The sequence below is a fragment of the Engystomops pustulosus genome, chromosome 2, assembly GCF_040894005.1.
Source record: "Engystomops pustulosus chromosome 2, aEngPut4.maternal, whole genome shotgun sequence".
In the NCBI taxonomy this organism is placed as follows: Eukaryota; Metazoa; Chordata; class Amphibia; order Anura; family Leptodactylidae; genus Engystomops; species Engystomops pustulosus.
This window is the reverse complement of record NC_092412.1, coordinates 4,746,252-4,764,026: the sequence shown is the minus strand read 5'-3', so window position 1 is coordinate 4,764,026 and position 17,775 is coordinate 4,746,252. Positions and strand designations below refer to the sequence as shown.

The 17,775-nt window shown below is 47.5% G+C and overlaps 1 protein-coding gene across 1 annotated transcript; it reads right to left on the bottom strand.

The window, feature by feature from the left end:
* Window positions 1–8,186: 8,186 nt before the first annotated feature.
* Window positions 8,187–17,201, bottom strand: LOC140116389 (olfactory receptor 52N2-like). Its single transcript, XM_072132914.1, has 2 exons — window positions 17,013–17,201; window positions 8,187–9,268 (listed from the first exon to the last, which is right to left on the bottom strand). Exon 2 carries the CDS (start codon window positions 9,253–9,255, stop codon window positions 8,302–8,304), a length of 954 nt encoding a protein of 317 aa, XP_071989015.1. The 5' UTR covers window positions 9,256–9,268; window positions 17,013–17,201; the 3' UTR covers window positions 8,187–8,301.
* Between the last annotated feature and the right edge of the window lie 574 nt (window positions 17,202–17,775).

Below are 17,775 nucleotides of genomic sequence, written 5' to 3'. Positions count from 1 at the left end.
GAAATGCGCACAGATGCGGCGCACCTTCGTGAGCAAATCAGACAGATTGGGGTATGTCTTGAGGAAACGCTGAACTATCAGATTTAACACATGGGCCAGGCATGGCACATGTGTCAGTCTGCCGAGTTGCAGAGCCGCCACCAGGTTACGGCGGTTGTCACACACAACCATTCCCGGCTTGAGGTTCAGCGGTGCCAGCCACAGATCAGTCTGCGCCGTGATGCCCTGTAATAGCTCTTGGGCGGTGTGCCTTTTGTCGCCTAGGCTCAGCAGTTTGAGCACCGCCTGCTGTCGCTTAGCGACGGCACTGCTGCTGTGCCTAGAGCTACCGACTGATGGCGCCGTGCCCACGGATGGTAGTTCGGAGGAGGAGGTGGAGGAGGGGTGGGAGGAGGAGGAGGCATAGTAGGCCTGAAACACCTGGACCGAGGTAGGCCCCGCAATCCTCGGCGTCGGCAGTATATGAGCAGCCCCAGTGTCAGACTCGGTCCCAGCCTCCACCAAGTTAACCCAATGTGCCGTCAGCGATATATAGTGGCCCTGCCCGGCAGCACTCGTCCACGTGTCCGTGGTCAGGTGGACCTTGTCAGAAACGGCGTTGGTCAGGGCACGGATGATGTTGTCTGACACGTGCTGGTGCAGGGCTGGGACGGCACATCGGGAAAAGTAGTGGCGGCTGGGGACCGAATACCGAGGGGCGGCCGCCGCCATGAGGTTGCGAAAGGCCTCGGTCTCTACTAGCCTATAGGGCAGCATCTCCAGGCTAAGCAATCTGGAGATGTGCACATTAAGGGCTTGGGCGTGCGGGTGGGTTGCACTATATTTGCGTTTCCGCTCCAGCGTCTGGGGTATGGAGAGCTGAACGCTGGTGGATGCTGTGGAGGATCGTGGAGGCGACGATGGGGTTTTTGTGGCAGGGTCCTGGGCAGGGGGCTGACTAGCAGCTGACACAGGGGAAGGAGCAGTGGTGTGCACGGCCGGAGGTGAACGGGCTTGTTGCCACTGAGTGGGGTGTTTAGCATTCATATGCCTGCGCATACTGGTGGTAGTTAAGCTAGTAGTGGTGGAACCCCTGCTGAGCCTGGTTTGGCAAATGTTGCACACCACAGTCCGTCGGTCATCCGGTGTTTCCTTAAAGAACCTCCAGACTTCTGAAGATCTAGCCCTCGCCGCAGGAGCCCTCGCCACGGGAGCTTCACTAGTTGACACATTTGGCGCTGATGCACCAGCTCTGGCCCTGCCTCTCCGTCTGGCCCCACCACTGCCTCTTCCAACCTGTTCTGGTCGAGGACTCTCCTCCGTCTCAGAAGCACTGTGTTCACCCGGCCTCTCAACCCAGCTTGGGTCTGTCACCTCATCATCCTCCGATCCCTCAGTCTGCTCCCCCCTCGGACTTCCTGCCCTGACAACAACTTCCCCACTGTCTGACAACCGTGTCTCCTCATCGTCGGACACCTCTTTACACACTTCCACTACGTCAAGAAGGTCATCATCACCCACAGACTGTGACTGTTGGAAAACCTGGGCATCGGAAAATTGCTCAGCAGCAACCGGACAAGTGGTTTGTGACTGTGGGAAGGGTCCAGAAAACAGTTCCTCAGAGTATGCCGGTTCAAATGCCAAATTTTCCTGGGAGGGGGCAGACTGGGGGGGAGGAGGCTGAGGTGCAGGAGCTGGAGGAGTGGCGATTTCGGTGACATGGGTGGACTGCGTGGAAGACTGACTGGTGGTGGACAAATTGCTCGAAGCATTGTCAGCAATCCACGACATCACCTGTTCGCACTGTTCTGGCCTCAACAGTGCTCTACCACGAGTCCCAGTAACTTCAGACATGAACCTAGGGAGTGTAGCTCTGCGGCGTTCCCCTGCTCCCTCATCAGCAGGTGGTGTCTCACCCCGCCCAGGACCACGGCCTCTGACCCCTGCAGTAGTTGGACGCCCACGTCCCCGCCCTCGTCCTCTACCCCTAGCCCTCGGGTTAAACATTTTTAAAATGAGAGTTATAACTTTATTTTTTTTTTTACTTTTTTTTGTTTTTTTTTGTGTTTTTTTTTTTTTTTTGTGTTTTTTGTTTTTTTTTTGAGTTTTTAAAACCAAACAATGCTATCCTATTGCTATGGCTATTTTCTAGCCAAGTATCAAAGCACACTACTATGCCAGATGAGATGACACTGAGTTAGTGCCTAATTGAAATCCAACCCCTACTAAATTTTCCCACTTCGGTCTTTGCTATGGATATGTGCGTCACTAAGCGCAGAACACAGCGGTCGCAAGTCTCACTACAAATTGCTCAGAATTGGCTAGTACATGCACTGCAGAAAGTACAGCCACCAGCAGATCAACCAGAAATCAAATATATAGAACGCTACTGTATGCGTAAGTAAGCTCTTTGTATTCTCCTATGGCTATTTTCTAGCCAAGTATCAAAGCACACTACTATGCCAGATGAGATGACACTGAGTTAGTGCCTAATTGAAATCCAACCCCTACTAAATTTTCCCACTTCGGTCTTTGCTATGGATATGTGTGCCACTAAGAGCTAAACACAACGGTAGCAAGTCCCCCTGCTAATTCCTCACAAAATGGTACTAGATGCAAATTAAAATAAAAAAAGTAGAACGTTATTGTAGCCCTAAGAAGGGCTGTTGGGTTCTTTGAGAATCACTCCTGCCTAACAGTAAGCTAATAGAACACCCTAACGCTTTCCCTGAGCAGCAGCAGCTCTCTCCCTAGCGGCATCCAGACACAGAATGATCCGAGCAGCGCGGGCAGCGGCTAGTCTATCCCAGGGTCACCTGATCTGGCCAGCCAACCACTGCTATCGACGTGTAAGGGTACCACGTCATGCTGGGTGGAGTGCAGAGTCTCCTGGCTTGTGATTGGCTCTGTTTCTGGCCGCCAAAAAGCAAAACGGCGGGAGCTGCCATTTTCTCGAGCGGGCGAAGTATTCGTCCGAGCAACGAGCAGTTTCGAGTACCCTAATGCTCGACCGAGCATCAAGCTCGGACGAGTATGTTCGCTCATCTCTAGTCCTGAACAAAGATTTTGCATTTGGGGAATATAATATTATAACAATGGAAAGTGACTACAGAGGAAATAAACTAAATGGGGATCATTTACTAAGGGTCTGTCAGACGCATTTTAGTCAGGTTATCCGTCAATTTCCGAGTTGCGCAGCATTTAACAGGGGATTGTGTCGCACGCGATCAGATTTTGGCGAATCGGCGCTGGCTGGCATGCAACACAAATCGGGGGTGGCTGTCGGACAACCCGACGGATTCGGACCACGCGCGGGATTGAACATTTCAAATTGTGTCGCAAGACACGCACTTACAAGCACCAGGAATAAGAAGGTGAACTCCGACGGATCTCAGCGGGGAAGCGATGGATGCAGGAACTCGGGTGCACGAGCTACGCGTATCGCGCCGGACTTAATCTTCGTTGTACAGTTTGAATCGGGGATCGGGACAGGACCGAGTAAGTAAATTTGCCCCAATGTGTGAATTGACCCCTGCATGACTTACCAAATATAATAAATTATTGATCCTGGTTAGAGTTTATTCACATGAATAGGTTTTTGGGAATTTTCCTGACCGCCATATGAACAAGGCATAAAATATGAGATATTGAAATCAGGGGTTCTGGACCCTCTTTGCCCCAGTTTGGCTCGGAGGCTAAACCCAATGGCATTATCCAAGTGATTACTTTAGCTTTTATCCTTAACTCTTGTACAGGCAACGAGTCTGCTGGAACTGGAACTCTTAGAGTAGTCCTGGGGTACTGCTAATACTGCTGGAACGGTACTGGTGCAATCTACCAGATGTCGGGCAGAGAATAACCGGATATGGTCCTAGAATGGGACAGACTATGGGGAGACAGAATCCAAGATACAATCTCTGAACGCCAGCAACCCAAGAACATAATCACTCAGGTGGCGCATATTGGAGAAGGGGACAATATAGACCCTGGTTACAATAGATCAGAGCCAAAATACATGAACTAGACACACATGAGCCCTTTAGGACACATTTAGCCATGAAGCAGCACGAGGTCATAGGAGTCACCATTACAGATGCAAGAATCCTGGTATACAGAAAAGGATCGTTGACCTTGGTGACCTTGTGATAACAGGGAACAGACAGACTGTCATTGGGGTCGGAGGACATGTGGACTGTCATTGGGGTCGGAGGACATGTGGACTGGCATTGGGGTCGGAGATCTCTATAAGAGACTGTTGTGTTCCATCTCTGCACTGCTTACTCCTTGTATAATATGATGACTGGGGATCCTTGTGGCAAGTTCTCTACCACCGATATCTCCCACACTGTAGGTGAACAGCTCAGGGTCTATGGATGGATCCATTGTTGATGATGTGGTGAAGCCACATCTTGGATTGTCTCTTTGAGGTTCCTCGAATCCCTTTACCATACTCCAGCCATTTAACCCCTGGATTAGGTTTTGCATTGTGTTATATTATAAATTTATACACCAGGAATTTTCGTTCCTTAAACGAGAGAGATGCCAGAAAGATCCAGCATTTCCATGTAGACCTTATGTGAGTAGAAGACTCATAGGCCATCACATCCACTGACGTATAGACTTTGTTTTCTCTGATTTGTGTCCTCCACACAGCCCAGACCATAATGACGACTTCTTCTAGACACATTTGTTTCTTTAACCCCTTGACTCTGCAGCCACTTTTATCTGGTGACCAGAATCTGAGTTGTGTCACTGTAATTGGTCATGTGAGATGTGGTTTAGAAATTGTCATTTTTTTGGACAATACATATAGCCTGCCCGGGCCCTAGGAGCTAAGGCCACGCCCCAGGAGCCTCTGCAGGTAATTTACATATTACTAAAATAACATTTTTAACAAGTTTGTTTCCAGGATTATTAAATTACAGATAAGGGCAGAGGCAGCAGGAGGAATCTACTATCACATCTTCTTCTGATAGTCCATTCCTCATGGGAGGTTTCCTTTACGCTCTCGGTACTCGCTGTGATCTGCAGCAGAAGTCCTCAGGGGTCAGTCCTGATGATGAAGCTTATCTATTCTTCCACCCTGTCAGATTGTACAAGTGGGCGGGGCCAACATAGACAAAGACAGAAAAGGCTTGGGTACCATTTAACTGGTGAGAGGAGGCAGATTTCAACAAAGTCACAGTGGGGGGTGAGTGATGTTTATTGTGCCCGTTCTTTATGACAGGTTCCTTTTAAATTACACTTTGCCCTGACAAAAAAAGTCATGAATGGTTAAACACACAAACACAAACTAATTATAGTCAATCGACAATAAACTTTATTAAAAGAGGTCACAGAGGGACAATTTGTGCTACAAATGAGACCCAAACAGGTTGGTGACGCAGGGCGTAGCAGAGGATACAAGATACAATGTCGTCTCCTCAAAACCATACAAACACCATAAAACACCATAACCCTAACATAACATGTAGCCCATACACACGGTGTATCGCTGTAGTAGTACTAGACTTCCACAGGCCTAGTCAGGAATGGCCGCAGGTTTAAGGGCTATCGGTCCAAAAGAAATCATTACGCTGTTCCCCAAAAGTTTAGAGCACCCCCCAACCTTTTATACTCTCCTACCCTGGTCCCGTTCCGTCATCCAATAGCGTCCCTCTCCTAATGACACAGAGGGATCACTTTCCTTTCAACTTTAACCATTGGTCAGTTTTTTTGAAAATTAACTTTTTTGATGTCTTCAGGCGACTTACACTAAATACACGAATCAGGAAACATAAAACTGTTGTGTGCGATTATTCAATTAATTGATTTTACTTTCAAATATGAAATAATAAAAGATGAAAATTGTGAAATGTTAAGTATTGAAGACAAAACGTTCTTAACCACAAAACTTGTACTAATCGCCTACTGGATGGGTCACGTCACTAGACCTGATATGATCCATGTCCTATGATGGATTTTTGGTGCCAAATTGTGACATTGGGGGTAATTTATTAAAACTGGTGTTTCAACTGCTATTTTTATAACACCTCCCCCCACCTCCTTTCACAGATCCGCTAAGAGGGGCTACAGTCTCCCCAAGGTGGAACTTACTTAGACCAAGTCAGATCTGGTGGAAATTTCTTCTATAGTTCCCACTGGGCCAAGGAATTTGTGTCACTGCCACCCACCCCCCAACCCGCTCTCTGCCCCGAAATGCCCAAAGTGGTGGATAAGGGAAGATTGGATGAGTTCTCCACCAGAAAATGGTTGTAGAAGCCATAGAAAATGTCCCACATTGTGCGAAACCTTCATAATTACTGAACCTAGAAGAAAGACCCAATATCTTCCCTTCTATATAGAATGGAGCTACATATCAGTGGTTATTACTAATAATTATCAGAAATAGTAAGCAAATTTAAAAAGTTACTTTTTGATGAAATAATTGTTTTTCAACCATGGAAAAATGTTTTGTTTCATGGTAACAATCAAAGTGTTTCCTACTCGTATCCTAACGTATCTTGTGCTGGAGTTAGAAGCTGCGGGCAGGGCGGGATCATCATTGGAGCTCCTGCTCTGAGCCCCAAAATTCTTCCTATTGAGAGGAACCTGGATGGAAGCTACAATAATAATCAGAGCATCTTCTCCTTCCTCCTACTGTATTGGTGTCCTCAGCTGTGACAAAGCAGGGAGCAATACGTTATTTCTTAGATTGCCACGTTGGCATTACACCATCACTTCTGTTTCCTTTAGACCAGGGGTGCACATACTTTTTTGGGCTTGTGGAGAACATTATCATACTGTATAACTTCAAGGGGCTTCACTGGTGCAACATCACTAAAAACGCACCTTCTACCACAGAGCTGAAGAAAATACCATCTCAGACATCATAAATACCAAAGATCAGACAAAGATCAAAGACAAAGATCAGACAAAAATAAATGATTAACCTTTCACCTCTCAGCGTTCCTCTTCTACTCTATATTCTACTCTCCCACTGCTCTTTGTGCATCAGGACCAGAAGCAGAGAGAGGCCCAGAATAGGAGAAGATCTGGGAGCGTCGGGTAAAGAATACAAGTTCACTCCGCTCCATAGTCGTCTACCGCTCCTGGTTTCAGCACCAATCAGCACTTCCATTATGAAGGCTCCTTGGTCACATTTGCAGCTATTTTGTAGCTGAAGGCTGTGGAGCATAGGTGGAGCACCCCTGCACTAGACTAACCCGTTGTTCCCAAAGGCCTCTGTTTATTCCAAATTTCTGGTTTCCCTTGATAAACTCACCTGAAAACTCAATAGACCCACTGTCATATTTCGGCTAATTGTCCCTTTCTAGACACCTCTGCTTTCTTTTTACCAGTGTGATATTCCAGACATCTTTCTCCCCTACTGAAATCTCCTTCTTCTCCAGACATACAAAGCCCAATCAGATGCTCCCTTTTAGTCTTCTTTGTCTACTTCAAACCTATCTCCTCCATTCTACTCTATGCAATCTGATCAACTCTGTCCTCCAGCTGACTCGTCTGGCATTCTAGCCCATTGTGTCCTGCTTTAGACTTTTTTGTGGTCCTTCAGACTCATTGGCTCACTCTAAACCACTATGGCTTCTTTCTGACCCCTCTATCCTTCCCAGAATCCTTTGCTCCCCCAGACCACTGTGGGATAACCCCGACTCCATGACCCCTTTTCAAAGCTGTGGTTCCTCTTTTAGACCCATTGTCATCCTCTAGACCCATTGTCATTGTACCCATTGTACTCTTCCATATCTATAGACTTCCTCTAGAACTATCATCGGCCTCAAGACCATCACCCTACTCTAAATCCATCATTCTTCTCTAGACCATCATCCTAGCTCTAAGCCCATTATCCTCCTCTAGACCCATCACCTTTCCCCACTACCATCGTCCTCCACCAGACAGTTTTTACTCCTCCAGATATATTGTCTTCCTCCAGACCCATCACCCTCCTCTACAGCCATTGTCATCCTTCAGACCTATAGTCCTCCTATAGACCAATTACCCTGCTCCACACCCATCATACTCCTCCAGATCCATTGTCCTCCTCCAGACTCATCATCCTCCTCTACACCCATTGTCTACATGTATACAGTATACATGTCTGTAACTTCTCCAGGATTTATGATGATGTCAAATACTATAGATATATATTAAAAAAACATATATAAAAAAACAATTTGTGATGAAAGAAAATAGTCTTTGTTTAGCATTTTACATTGGAGTTCTCCAATGGTGATGGATCTTCCATCCAGCATCAGGTGAGCACAGATAATATTACAGATCGCCTACACCCTTCCATATTTACTGCACTGAACTTTACAAATCTTAATATGCAACAGGTGTAAAGAGATGGAAAGCTGCGGTGCGGATCTCCTGGGTTCTCACACCATAGATGATGGGGTTCAGAGTTGGTGGGATGAGCAGGTAGATGTTGGACATGATGACATGGATGTATGGAGCAATATGACCAATCCTGTAAGTCACAAAGGAAAAGAGTCCCAGAGTATAGAGCATGAGGATGATACAAATGTGGGACGAACATGTCCCAAAGGCTTTACTCTTTGCATTCTTAGTGGAAAGTCGGAAAACTGCCCTCAGTATTAAGTAGTAGGACACAGCAATGCAGGAGATATCAAATACAATGACTATCAGGACCACGGTCAAGCCATAGACACTGTTGACGGTGATGTCTGTACAGGAAAGCTGCACAACCGCCATGTGGTCACAGTAGGAGTGAGGGATGATGTGGCTCTGGCAGTACGGGAGTCTACTGGCCATCCAGGAACATGGGATCACGATGACTGTGCTTCTTATGACCAGGACCAGCACAATTTTCATTATAAGGGTGTTGGTTAGGACACTTATGTAATGGAGGGGATTACAGATAGCCATGTATCTATCAAAGGCCATGGCCATGAGGATCCCGGACTCTAGAGATGAAAGGCAATGAACAAAGAACATCTGGATGTAGCAGGAGACAAAGCTGATCTCCCTTTGATTGAGCCAGAAGATGCAGAACATCTTGGGGACAATGGAGTTTGACAGAATAATATCTGTGAGGAAGAGACCACAGAGGAAATAATACATGGGATTGTGGAGCCGCGGTTCTGATACAATGAGGAGAACCATCAGGGGGTTCCCACACATCGCTAAGACGTACATGATGAGAAGAACGATGGATATCCACACATGGGATGGCTCAACGCCTGGAAGCCCCTCCAGGATGAAGATACCGGGGTAAATGTCAGAGAGGTTGATGGAGGTCATGATCTTGTCCATGGATGGAGATCACCTGCAGAACGACAGAATGGAGACCAAGTGTCATGTCATCAACAGAAAGAAATCTAAAGAAATTCCATTTGGTGGGAACCAATCAGCCGCCAATACGGGTCCTATGGCAGACTCTCAGACGCATTGTTTTATTTTTCTAGATGTCTTTTCCTGTCAGATGTGCCTGCTGCTGTATTTCGCACTGCGTTGTTTTGGTATTATGGGGTTACATTCACTATACATTACACATTACGTAAGTATTTCTTGGAGTAAATTCTATCAGGTGAAGTTCTTGGATATTTATACTGATGAGTTACAACATCCGCTGAGAGTAACAAGGCATTTCCCTTGTTTGCATGTGCCAAGCGTGTGCCCTGCCTCTTCCTGTCTTCTCTGCCAGATCTTTGTGCCTCATAGCCTAAGAGAAAGCTTCTAAGAAGAGTATTCCTGTGTTACTGTGTATTCCTGCGTTCCTATGTGTTCTCGCTCCTGTGTGCCCTGTTACCCGAGTTCCTCCGTGTTGCTGTGTTCCGTGTGCCTGTGTTTCCATTCCCACCCGCCTGGACCTCCTGTTGCTGACCCCGGACTTGGACTTGACGTTGCATCTCTGCCGCCTGCCCTGACCCTGTGCCTGGACCTGACAACGAGATTGTCTGGTGGTATCCTGCCGCAGCAAGTCCATCCCGCTTTGCGGTGGGCTCTGGTGAATACCAGGTGCCACTTAGACTCCGGTCCCAGGTGTCGGCTACTTCCATCTACCGCGGTGGTCCAGAGGATCCACTGACCCTAACAGTAAGATCCGGCCATGGATCCCGCCGAGGTTCCGCCTCCCAGTCAGCCTGATCTTGCCACCATCGTGATCCATCATTCCTGCAGATCGCTGCACAGCGGAATCAGCTTGAACAAGTCACTGCCATGCTGCAACAGCTGCTAGCTACCCAGCATCAGCAACAGTCTCCTGAGGCTGCTCCTGCGACTCCTGCTACCCTGCCTTGCCTTCCTGCTGCTGAACCCAGGTTACATCTCTCCTTGCCCGACAAGTATGATGGAGATCCCAAGATGTGCAGGGGTTTTATAACTCAGTGCTCCCTGCACATAGAACTCATGCCATCACAATTTGTCACCGAGCGGTCCAAGGTGGCATTTGTCTTCAGCCTTCTTTCTGGGAAAGCCCTGGCCTGGGCTACTCCTCTTTGGGACAGAGATGACCCAGTTATGGCTACCTTCACTGCATTTCTGGCAGAGTTTCGGGCAGTCTTCGAAGAACCGGCACGGGCCTCCTCTGCGGAGACTGCATTATTAAACCTGCGCCAGGGCAACTCGCCTGTGGGAGAGTACGCAGTTCAGTTCCTCACCCTGGAACTACGCTTCAAGTATCCCCAAGGCCATGCTGGACGTCTTCCTCTCCTGGTACCGGTCTTCCAAAAGCCGCTCCAGCCCCCACCTGAATCTTCTGCTGAGAAACCTATGCTCTCTACAAGAGCATTCCAGACGACATCAGGAGAACTTCTGCATGTATTGTGCCAGCCCAGAGCACTTCGTCGGGACTTGTCCGGCTCATCCCCAACGTCCGGGAAATGCCAGCACCTAGGGTCCTTGGGAGAGGAGTACATAGGTGTGAGCAAAGCTTCTCCATGCTTGACGATTCCTGTGTTCCTCAGCACTGGTACCGGCACCCCGATTCAGGTCTCTGCTTTCCTGGACTCAGGCTCTACAGCAAACTTTGTGGACGCAGCCTTGGTCTCCCAGCACCACTTCTCAGTGGTTTGTCTCAAGAAGCCATTGTCCATTGCCTTGGTCAATGGCCAGATCCTTTCTGTACCCATCTGGTACTGCTCTTGCAAGTTGGCTCTCTACATAAAGAAAGACTTTCTTTGTTTGTGCTACCCCGAAGCACTTCCGCTCTCCCCTGGTTACAACATCATGCCCCCATGCTGGACTGGTCTTCTGGGGATATTCTCCAACTGTTCTTCTCACTGTATGGAGATCCCTCATCCGCTTCCTGTCAGGGATTCTACCGTGTCTCCCAAGCCTTTGGAAGGGCTTCCAGCTCCATATCTTGACTTTGCAGATGTGCTCTCCAAGAAACAGGCTGAAACCTTTCCTCCACATCGTCCCTACGACTGCCCCATTGATCTGCTGCCAGGTACTTCTCCTCCATGGGGTCGGGTGTACCCGCTTTCAGTACCTAAGACTGCCGCTATGTCTAAATATGTAAAGGAGAATCTGCAAAGAGGCTTCATCCGCAAATCCTCCTCACCAGCTGGTTTCTTTTTTGTCACTAAGAAGGATGGCTCTCTCCGCCCCTGTATAGACTATCGCGGTCTTAACAAAGTTACCGTTAAGAATCGCTACCCTCTGCCGCTGATCATGGAGCTGTTTGAGTGCAAGAATTTTTTCCAAATTGGATCTACAACCTCATCCTACAACCTCATCCGTATCAGGAAGGGTGATTAATGGAAGACCGCCTTTAACACCCGTGATGGGCATTTTGAAAATCTAGTTATGCCCTTTGGACTTTGTAATGCGCCAGCCGTTTTCACGGAATTTGATAATGATTTCATTCGGGACTTATTGTACAGTTGAGTGGTGGTTTACCTGAATGACATTCTAGTGTATTCTGCGAATCTCAAGTCCCATCAGTCCCACGTACGGCAAGTGCTCAGCTGCCTCAGGATTAACCATCTCTACGCTAAAATGGAGAAGTGCCAGTTTCATCGGAACAGCCTTCCATTCCTCGGCTACATAATTTCTGATAAAGGCTTGCAGATGGATCCTGGCAAGTTGTCTGCGGTTCTTCAGTGGCCACGCCCAGTGGGACTGCGAGCTATACAAAGATTTATTGGCTTTTCTAATTATTATAGACAATTTATCCCACATTTTCATCTCTGGTTGCGCCGATGGTGGTGCTTACGAAGAAGGGTGCTAATCCCCGTGTCTGGCCTCCAGCGGCAAAAGAGGCCTTCACAAAATTAAAGATGGCTTTTTCCTCCGCTTCAGTTCTTACCCGACCTGATACTGAAAAGCCGTTCTTTGTGGAAGTTGATGCCTTCTCTGTGGGCGCTGGGGCGGTGCTTACCCAGAAGGGGCCTAGGGGTCGTACTCTCACTTCTTCTCCAAGACCTTCTCCTCCGCGGAGAGAAATTATTCTTTTGGAGATCGGGAGCTTCTAGCTATCAAGCTTGCTTTGAAAGAGTGGCGCCATTTGCTGGAGGGAGCCCAATTTCCAGTCAGCATTTTCAAGGACCACAAAAACTTCCAATACCTACAGACGGCTCAGCGTTTGAATACACGTCAAGCACAGTGGTCCCTCTTCTTTTCTCACTTTGACTTTCGAATCCATTTTCGTCCTGCAGAAAAAAAAACATCAAGGCTGACACCTTGTCCCGTGCTTCTGATGTTATGGGGGAAGACTCTGCTCCGAGGCATATTGCTCCTCCAGAGAGACTTGTGCTTGAAGCGGTGGTGGACCTCCGGCAGCTGCCTCCCAGCAAGACTTATGTGCGACCTGGTCTTCGAAAGAGGATCCTGACCTGGAGACATTCTTCTCGTGTGGCTGGGTACCCTGGGGTGCAACAAGCCCTCACGACTAAAACCTGCTGGTCTTCTGTAGCCGTTACCCGTGCCTACCAGCCCATGGTCTCAAGTGGCTATGGACTTTGTTATGGATCTGCCGCCATCATCTGGCAATCAGACTTTAGGTTGCTACCTCCGCCACTTTGTCTCTGCCAGTCAGGACGACTAGGCTTCTCTCCTACCAAGCGGAGTTCTCTTACAATTCCCTGCACTCCACTTCTGCCGGTTCTGCTTTTTTATTAACTACGGAATGCATCCTCGGCCTTCTCTTCCATTACCCTTGTCTGCAGCTGTCATGCTGTCCTGGTACGTGATCTAAAAACCATTTGGGAACAAGTCCACGCCTCATTGCTCCAAGCTTCAGCCCAGACCAAGCGTCAAGCGGACAAAAGACGCCGACCATTTCCTGTTTTAGCTCCTGGTGACAGGGTCTGGCTGTCCGCCAAGTATGTCCGGCTGAAGATCCCTGGCTATAAATTGGGTAGCCGGTTCTTGGGTCCATTTGAAATCCTTAGCCGCATCAACCCGGTGGCTTACAAGTTGCGTCTGCCTCCTAGCATGCGCATTCCCAACTCTTTCCACGTTTCTCTCCTTAAGCCAGTCATCCTCAACCGCTTCAACCGACAAATTTCTCTTCCTTCGGCACCACAGGCTGATTCCACCGATGTCTTCGAGGTGAAAGAGATCCTGGATACGAAGACGGTGAGAGGTAGGCGGTTGTTTCTGGTAGACTGGAAAGGATATGGTTCTGAGGAGAAATCGTGGGAGTCAGAGGATAACATCCTGGACAGGAGCCTGCTTCAATGTTTTCTTAAGCCCAAGAAGAGAGGGAGGCCAAAGGGGGGGGGGGTTACTGTCACGGGTGCTCCCGCGATCCCTGTATCGGATTGCGGGCGCACCCGCACTCCTCCGTGTATCCCTGCGGCAGCCCCACAAATTCTCTTACCTCTCCCGGATCCTGCTCTTCCCTGGACTGCCGTGCGCACATCCTAGGGCATGCGCGTGGCTACTGCCAAAGATTTAAAGGGCTAGCGAACCGCTAATTGGTGCACTGGCTCAACACCTCACTTTTAAGAATCCCGCCTTTGTCTCCCTGCCGGATATTTGTGCCTTATAGTCTAAGAGAAAGCTTCCAAGCGAGTATTCCTGTGTTCCTGTGTATTCCTGCGTTCCTGTGTGTTCCCGCTCCTTAGTCCTGTGTTTCCGTGTTACCCGAGTTCCTCCGTGTTGCTGTGTTCCGTGTGCCTGTGTTCCCGTTCCCACATGCCTGGACCTCCCGTTGCTGACCCCGGACTTGGACTTGACGTTGCATTTCTGCCGCCTGCCCTGACCCTGTGCCTGGACCTGACTACGAGATTTTCATCTGCTAAGTTACCTCGACCTCGGCTGCCACCGCGGGCTAGTCGCACTTGGGAACGACCTGGTGGTATCCTGCCGCAGCAAGTCCAACGGCTTTGCAGCGGGCTCTGGTGAATACCAGGTGCCAATTAGACTCCGGTCCCAGGTGTCGGCTAGTTCCATCTACAGCGGTGGTCCAGAGGATCCACTGATCCTGCCATGGTGTGTGTATTCCCAGGGGGCGCATGTGTCCTGCTTTCATCCTTAGAGTGTGCCCTGCCATGGCTGCGTCCTTTCTTGGCTGCAGCGTGGGACCAATCCCAGCATTAGGTCCTATTAAAGACCCCATTAAGGACCCAAATCACAACCAGACCTGGCCACAGGCCACAGGATCTGTATCCTCTGTACAACCGCCAAGGCATAATTAGAGAACCTACAACGGGTGCTATCAGAGCCCCAGAAGTTATCCAGGGACCAAGCACCCAGTTGGATTGGTGAACCAGGAGCACTCGATCAGGAACATTAGAGCACCGGCACCCGGCAGGACAGGGAGCCTAGACCGTGCCCCGAGAAGCTAAGAGACCCAACCAAACAACAACTCATCAGGCTGGTAGCAGATCCACCACCCAACCTTGGACGGTTCTGCTAACCCCCTAAAATGCATGCAACTTATGTGTCTCTCCTAAATGTAACTGTGACCTATAGCCAGACAATATCTGCAGAACAATTTACCTTCGGGATCATTAAAGAGTATTGTAGCAGAGAATATACACATCACACACAGTATATAACACCATATACACACACATAGAGAACATATGCACATCACATATAGTATATAACACACCATATACATACATATACACACACATAGAGAACATATGAACATCACACACACATAGAGAACATATGAACATCACACACAGTATATAACACACCATATACATACATATACACACACATAGAGAACATATGAACATCACACACACATAGAGAACATATACACATCACACACAGTATATAACACACCATATACACACATATACACACACATAGAGAACATATACACATCACACACAGTATATAACACACCATATACATACATATACACACACATAGAGAACATATGAACATCACACACACATAGAGAACATATACACATCACACACAGTATATAACACACCATATACATACATATACACACACATAGAGAACATATACACATCACATACAGTATATAACACACCATATACATACATATACACACACATAGAGAACATATACACATCACGCACAGTATATAACACACCATATACATACACATAGAGAACATATACACATCACATACAGTATATAACACCATATACATACATATACACACACATAGAGAACATATACACATCACATACAGTATATAACACCATATACATACATATACATACACATAGAGAACATATACACAGCACATACAGTATATAACACACCATATACATACACATACATACACATAGAGAACATATACACAGCACACACAGTATATAACACACCATATACATACACATAGAGAACATATACACATCACATACAGTATATAACACCATATACATACATATACACACACATAGAGAACATATACACATCACATACAGTATATAACACCATATACATACATATACATACACATAGAGAACATATACACAGCACATACAGTATATAACACCATATACATACACATACATACACATAGAGAACATATACACATCACATATAGTATATAACACACCATATACACACACATAGAGAACATATACACAGCACATACAGTATATAACACCATATACATACACATACATACACATAGAGAACATATACACAGCACACACAGTATATAACACCATATACATACATATACACACACATAGATAACATATACACATCACATACAGTATATAACACCATATACATACATATACACACACATAGATAACATATACACATCACATACAGTATATAACACACCATATACATACATATACACACACATAGATAACATATACACATCACATACAGTATATAACACCATATACATACATATACACACACATAGATAACATATACACATCACATACAGTATATAACACACCATATACACACATAGAGAACATAGACACAGCACACACAGTATATAACACCATATACATACATAGAGAGCATATACACATCACTAACATTAGTACATATGTATATACTCGCTGTCAGTCTTATCTCTGGGGGAAGTAGAGATTAAACATTTTGCGGCTTCCCTGGACATTTCTTATGTGAGCTCCAGGCGGTGTACTGTGGATGATGCGGCAGGGTATATACATCTTATACTGTACAATGTGCTGCATAATATGTATATACCGGAGCACATCATCCCCTCCTAAGTGCCGGGCCCCCTGACACTGCGGGCCCCATAGCAGCTGCTAGCACTGTAGTTACACTCCTGATTACCAGCTTATCATTAGCTGTGCTATAGTTATAGTGGAAACGCGTTGGTGCTGGCTCTATGGACTGTGACTGCATATACATTATAAGTGGTTTCACCATTGACGCGTCTGAGAGTCTGTGCCAGGATCCTTTGCTGCACCTGTGAGACGCCGATGGCCATAGGGGGGGGGGGAGCTGGACTGGTGAAAGGAGCCTCCACATGTGGACCTTCTCCATACAGGACACGGAGATGGAGACGCCTCCTATAGAACAAGCTACATATGAAGGTCCATGAGGGAACCCAAATGTGATCCTGAGCATGAACCTCCATCACCAGACGTCCCAGAAGCCCTGTAAAGAGGATAATGGGAGAAGGACCTCACCCTATTCTCCAGGGTCCTCTCCACTAGTGACTCCAGCTGCTTTGTTACATCCATCCGAATATATACAGGCAGTCCCTGTACCACATCAGTTCTGTAGAGAGGTCCGTCCGTAACTAAGGGTCATCTGTAAGTCGGGTGTTCTTAAGTAGGGGACCGCCTGTAGTCTCACAAAATGACATACGAAGCATAAATAGCAGAGCAGAGCACATAGCACTACCTGAGCATAGATACATACTGTACCCCAGACCTCTGTCCTGTGACTCCTGTCCTCCATCCTCTGTACCCCAATATCTGACCTCTGCTGCTCTGTGTGTACCCCTATACCTGCTCCTGACCTCTGCTGCTCTGTGTGTACCCCTATACCTGCTCCTGACCTCTGCTGCTCTGTGTGTACCCCTATACCTGCTCCTGACCTCTGCTGCTCTGTGTGTACCCCTATACCTGCTCCTGACCTCTGCTGCTCTGTGTGTACCCCTATACCTGCTCCTGACCTCAGCTGCTCTGTGTGTACCCCTATACCTGCTCCTGACCTCTGCTGCTCTGTGTGTACCCCTATACCTGCTCCTGACCTCTGCTGCTCTGTGTGTACCCCTATACCTGCTCCTGACCTCTGCTGCTCTGTGTGTACCCCTATACCTGCTCCTGACCTCTGCTGCTCTGTGTGTACCCCTATACCTGCTCCTGACCTCTGCTGCTCTTTGTGTACCCCTATACCTGCTCCTGACCTCTGCTGCTCTGTGTGTACCCCTATACCTGCTCCTGA

Bases quoted from the DNA above. Each gene is read 5' to 3' on its own strand.
- LOC140116389 (XM_072132914.1), bottom strand. From the start codon at position 9,255: ATGGACAAGATCATGACCTCCATCAACCTCTCTGACATTTACCCCGGT.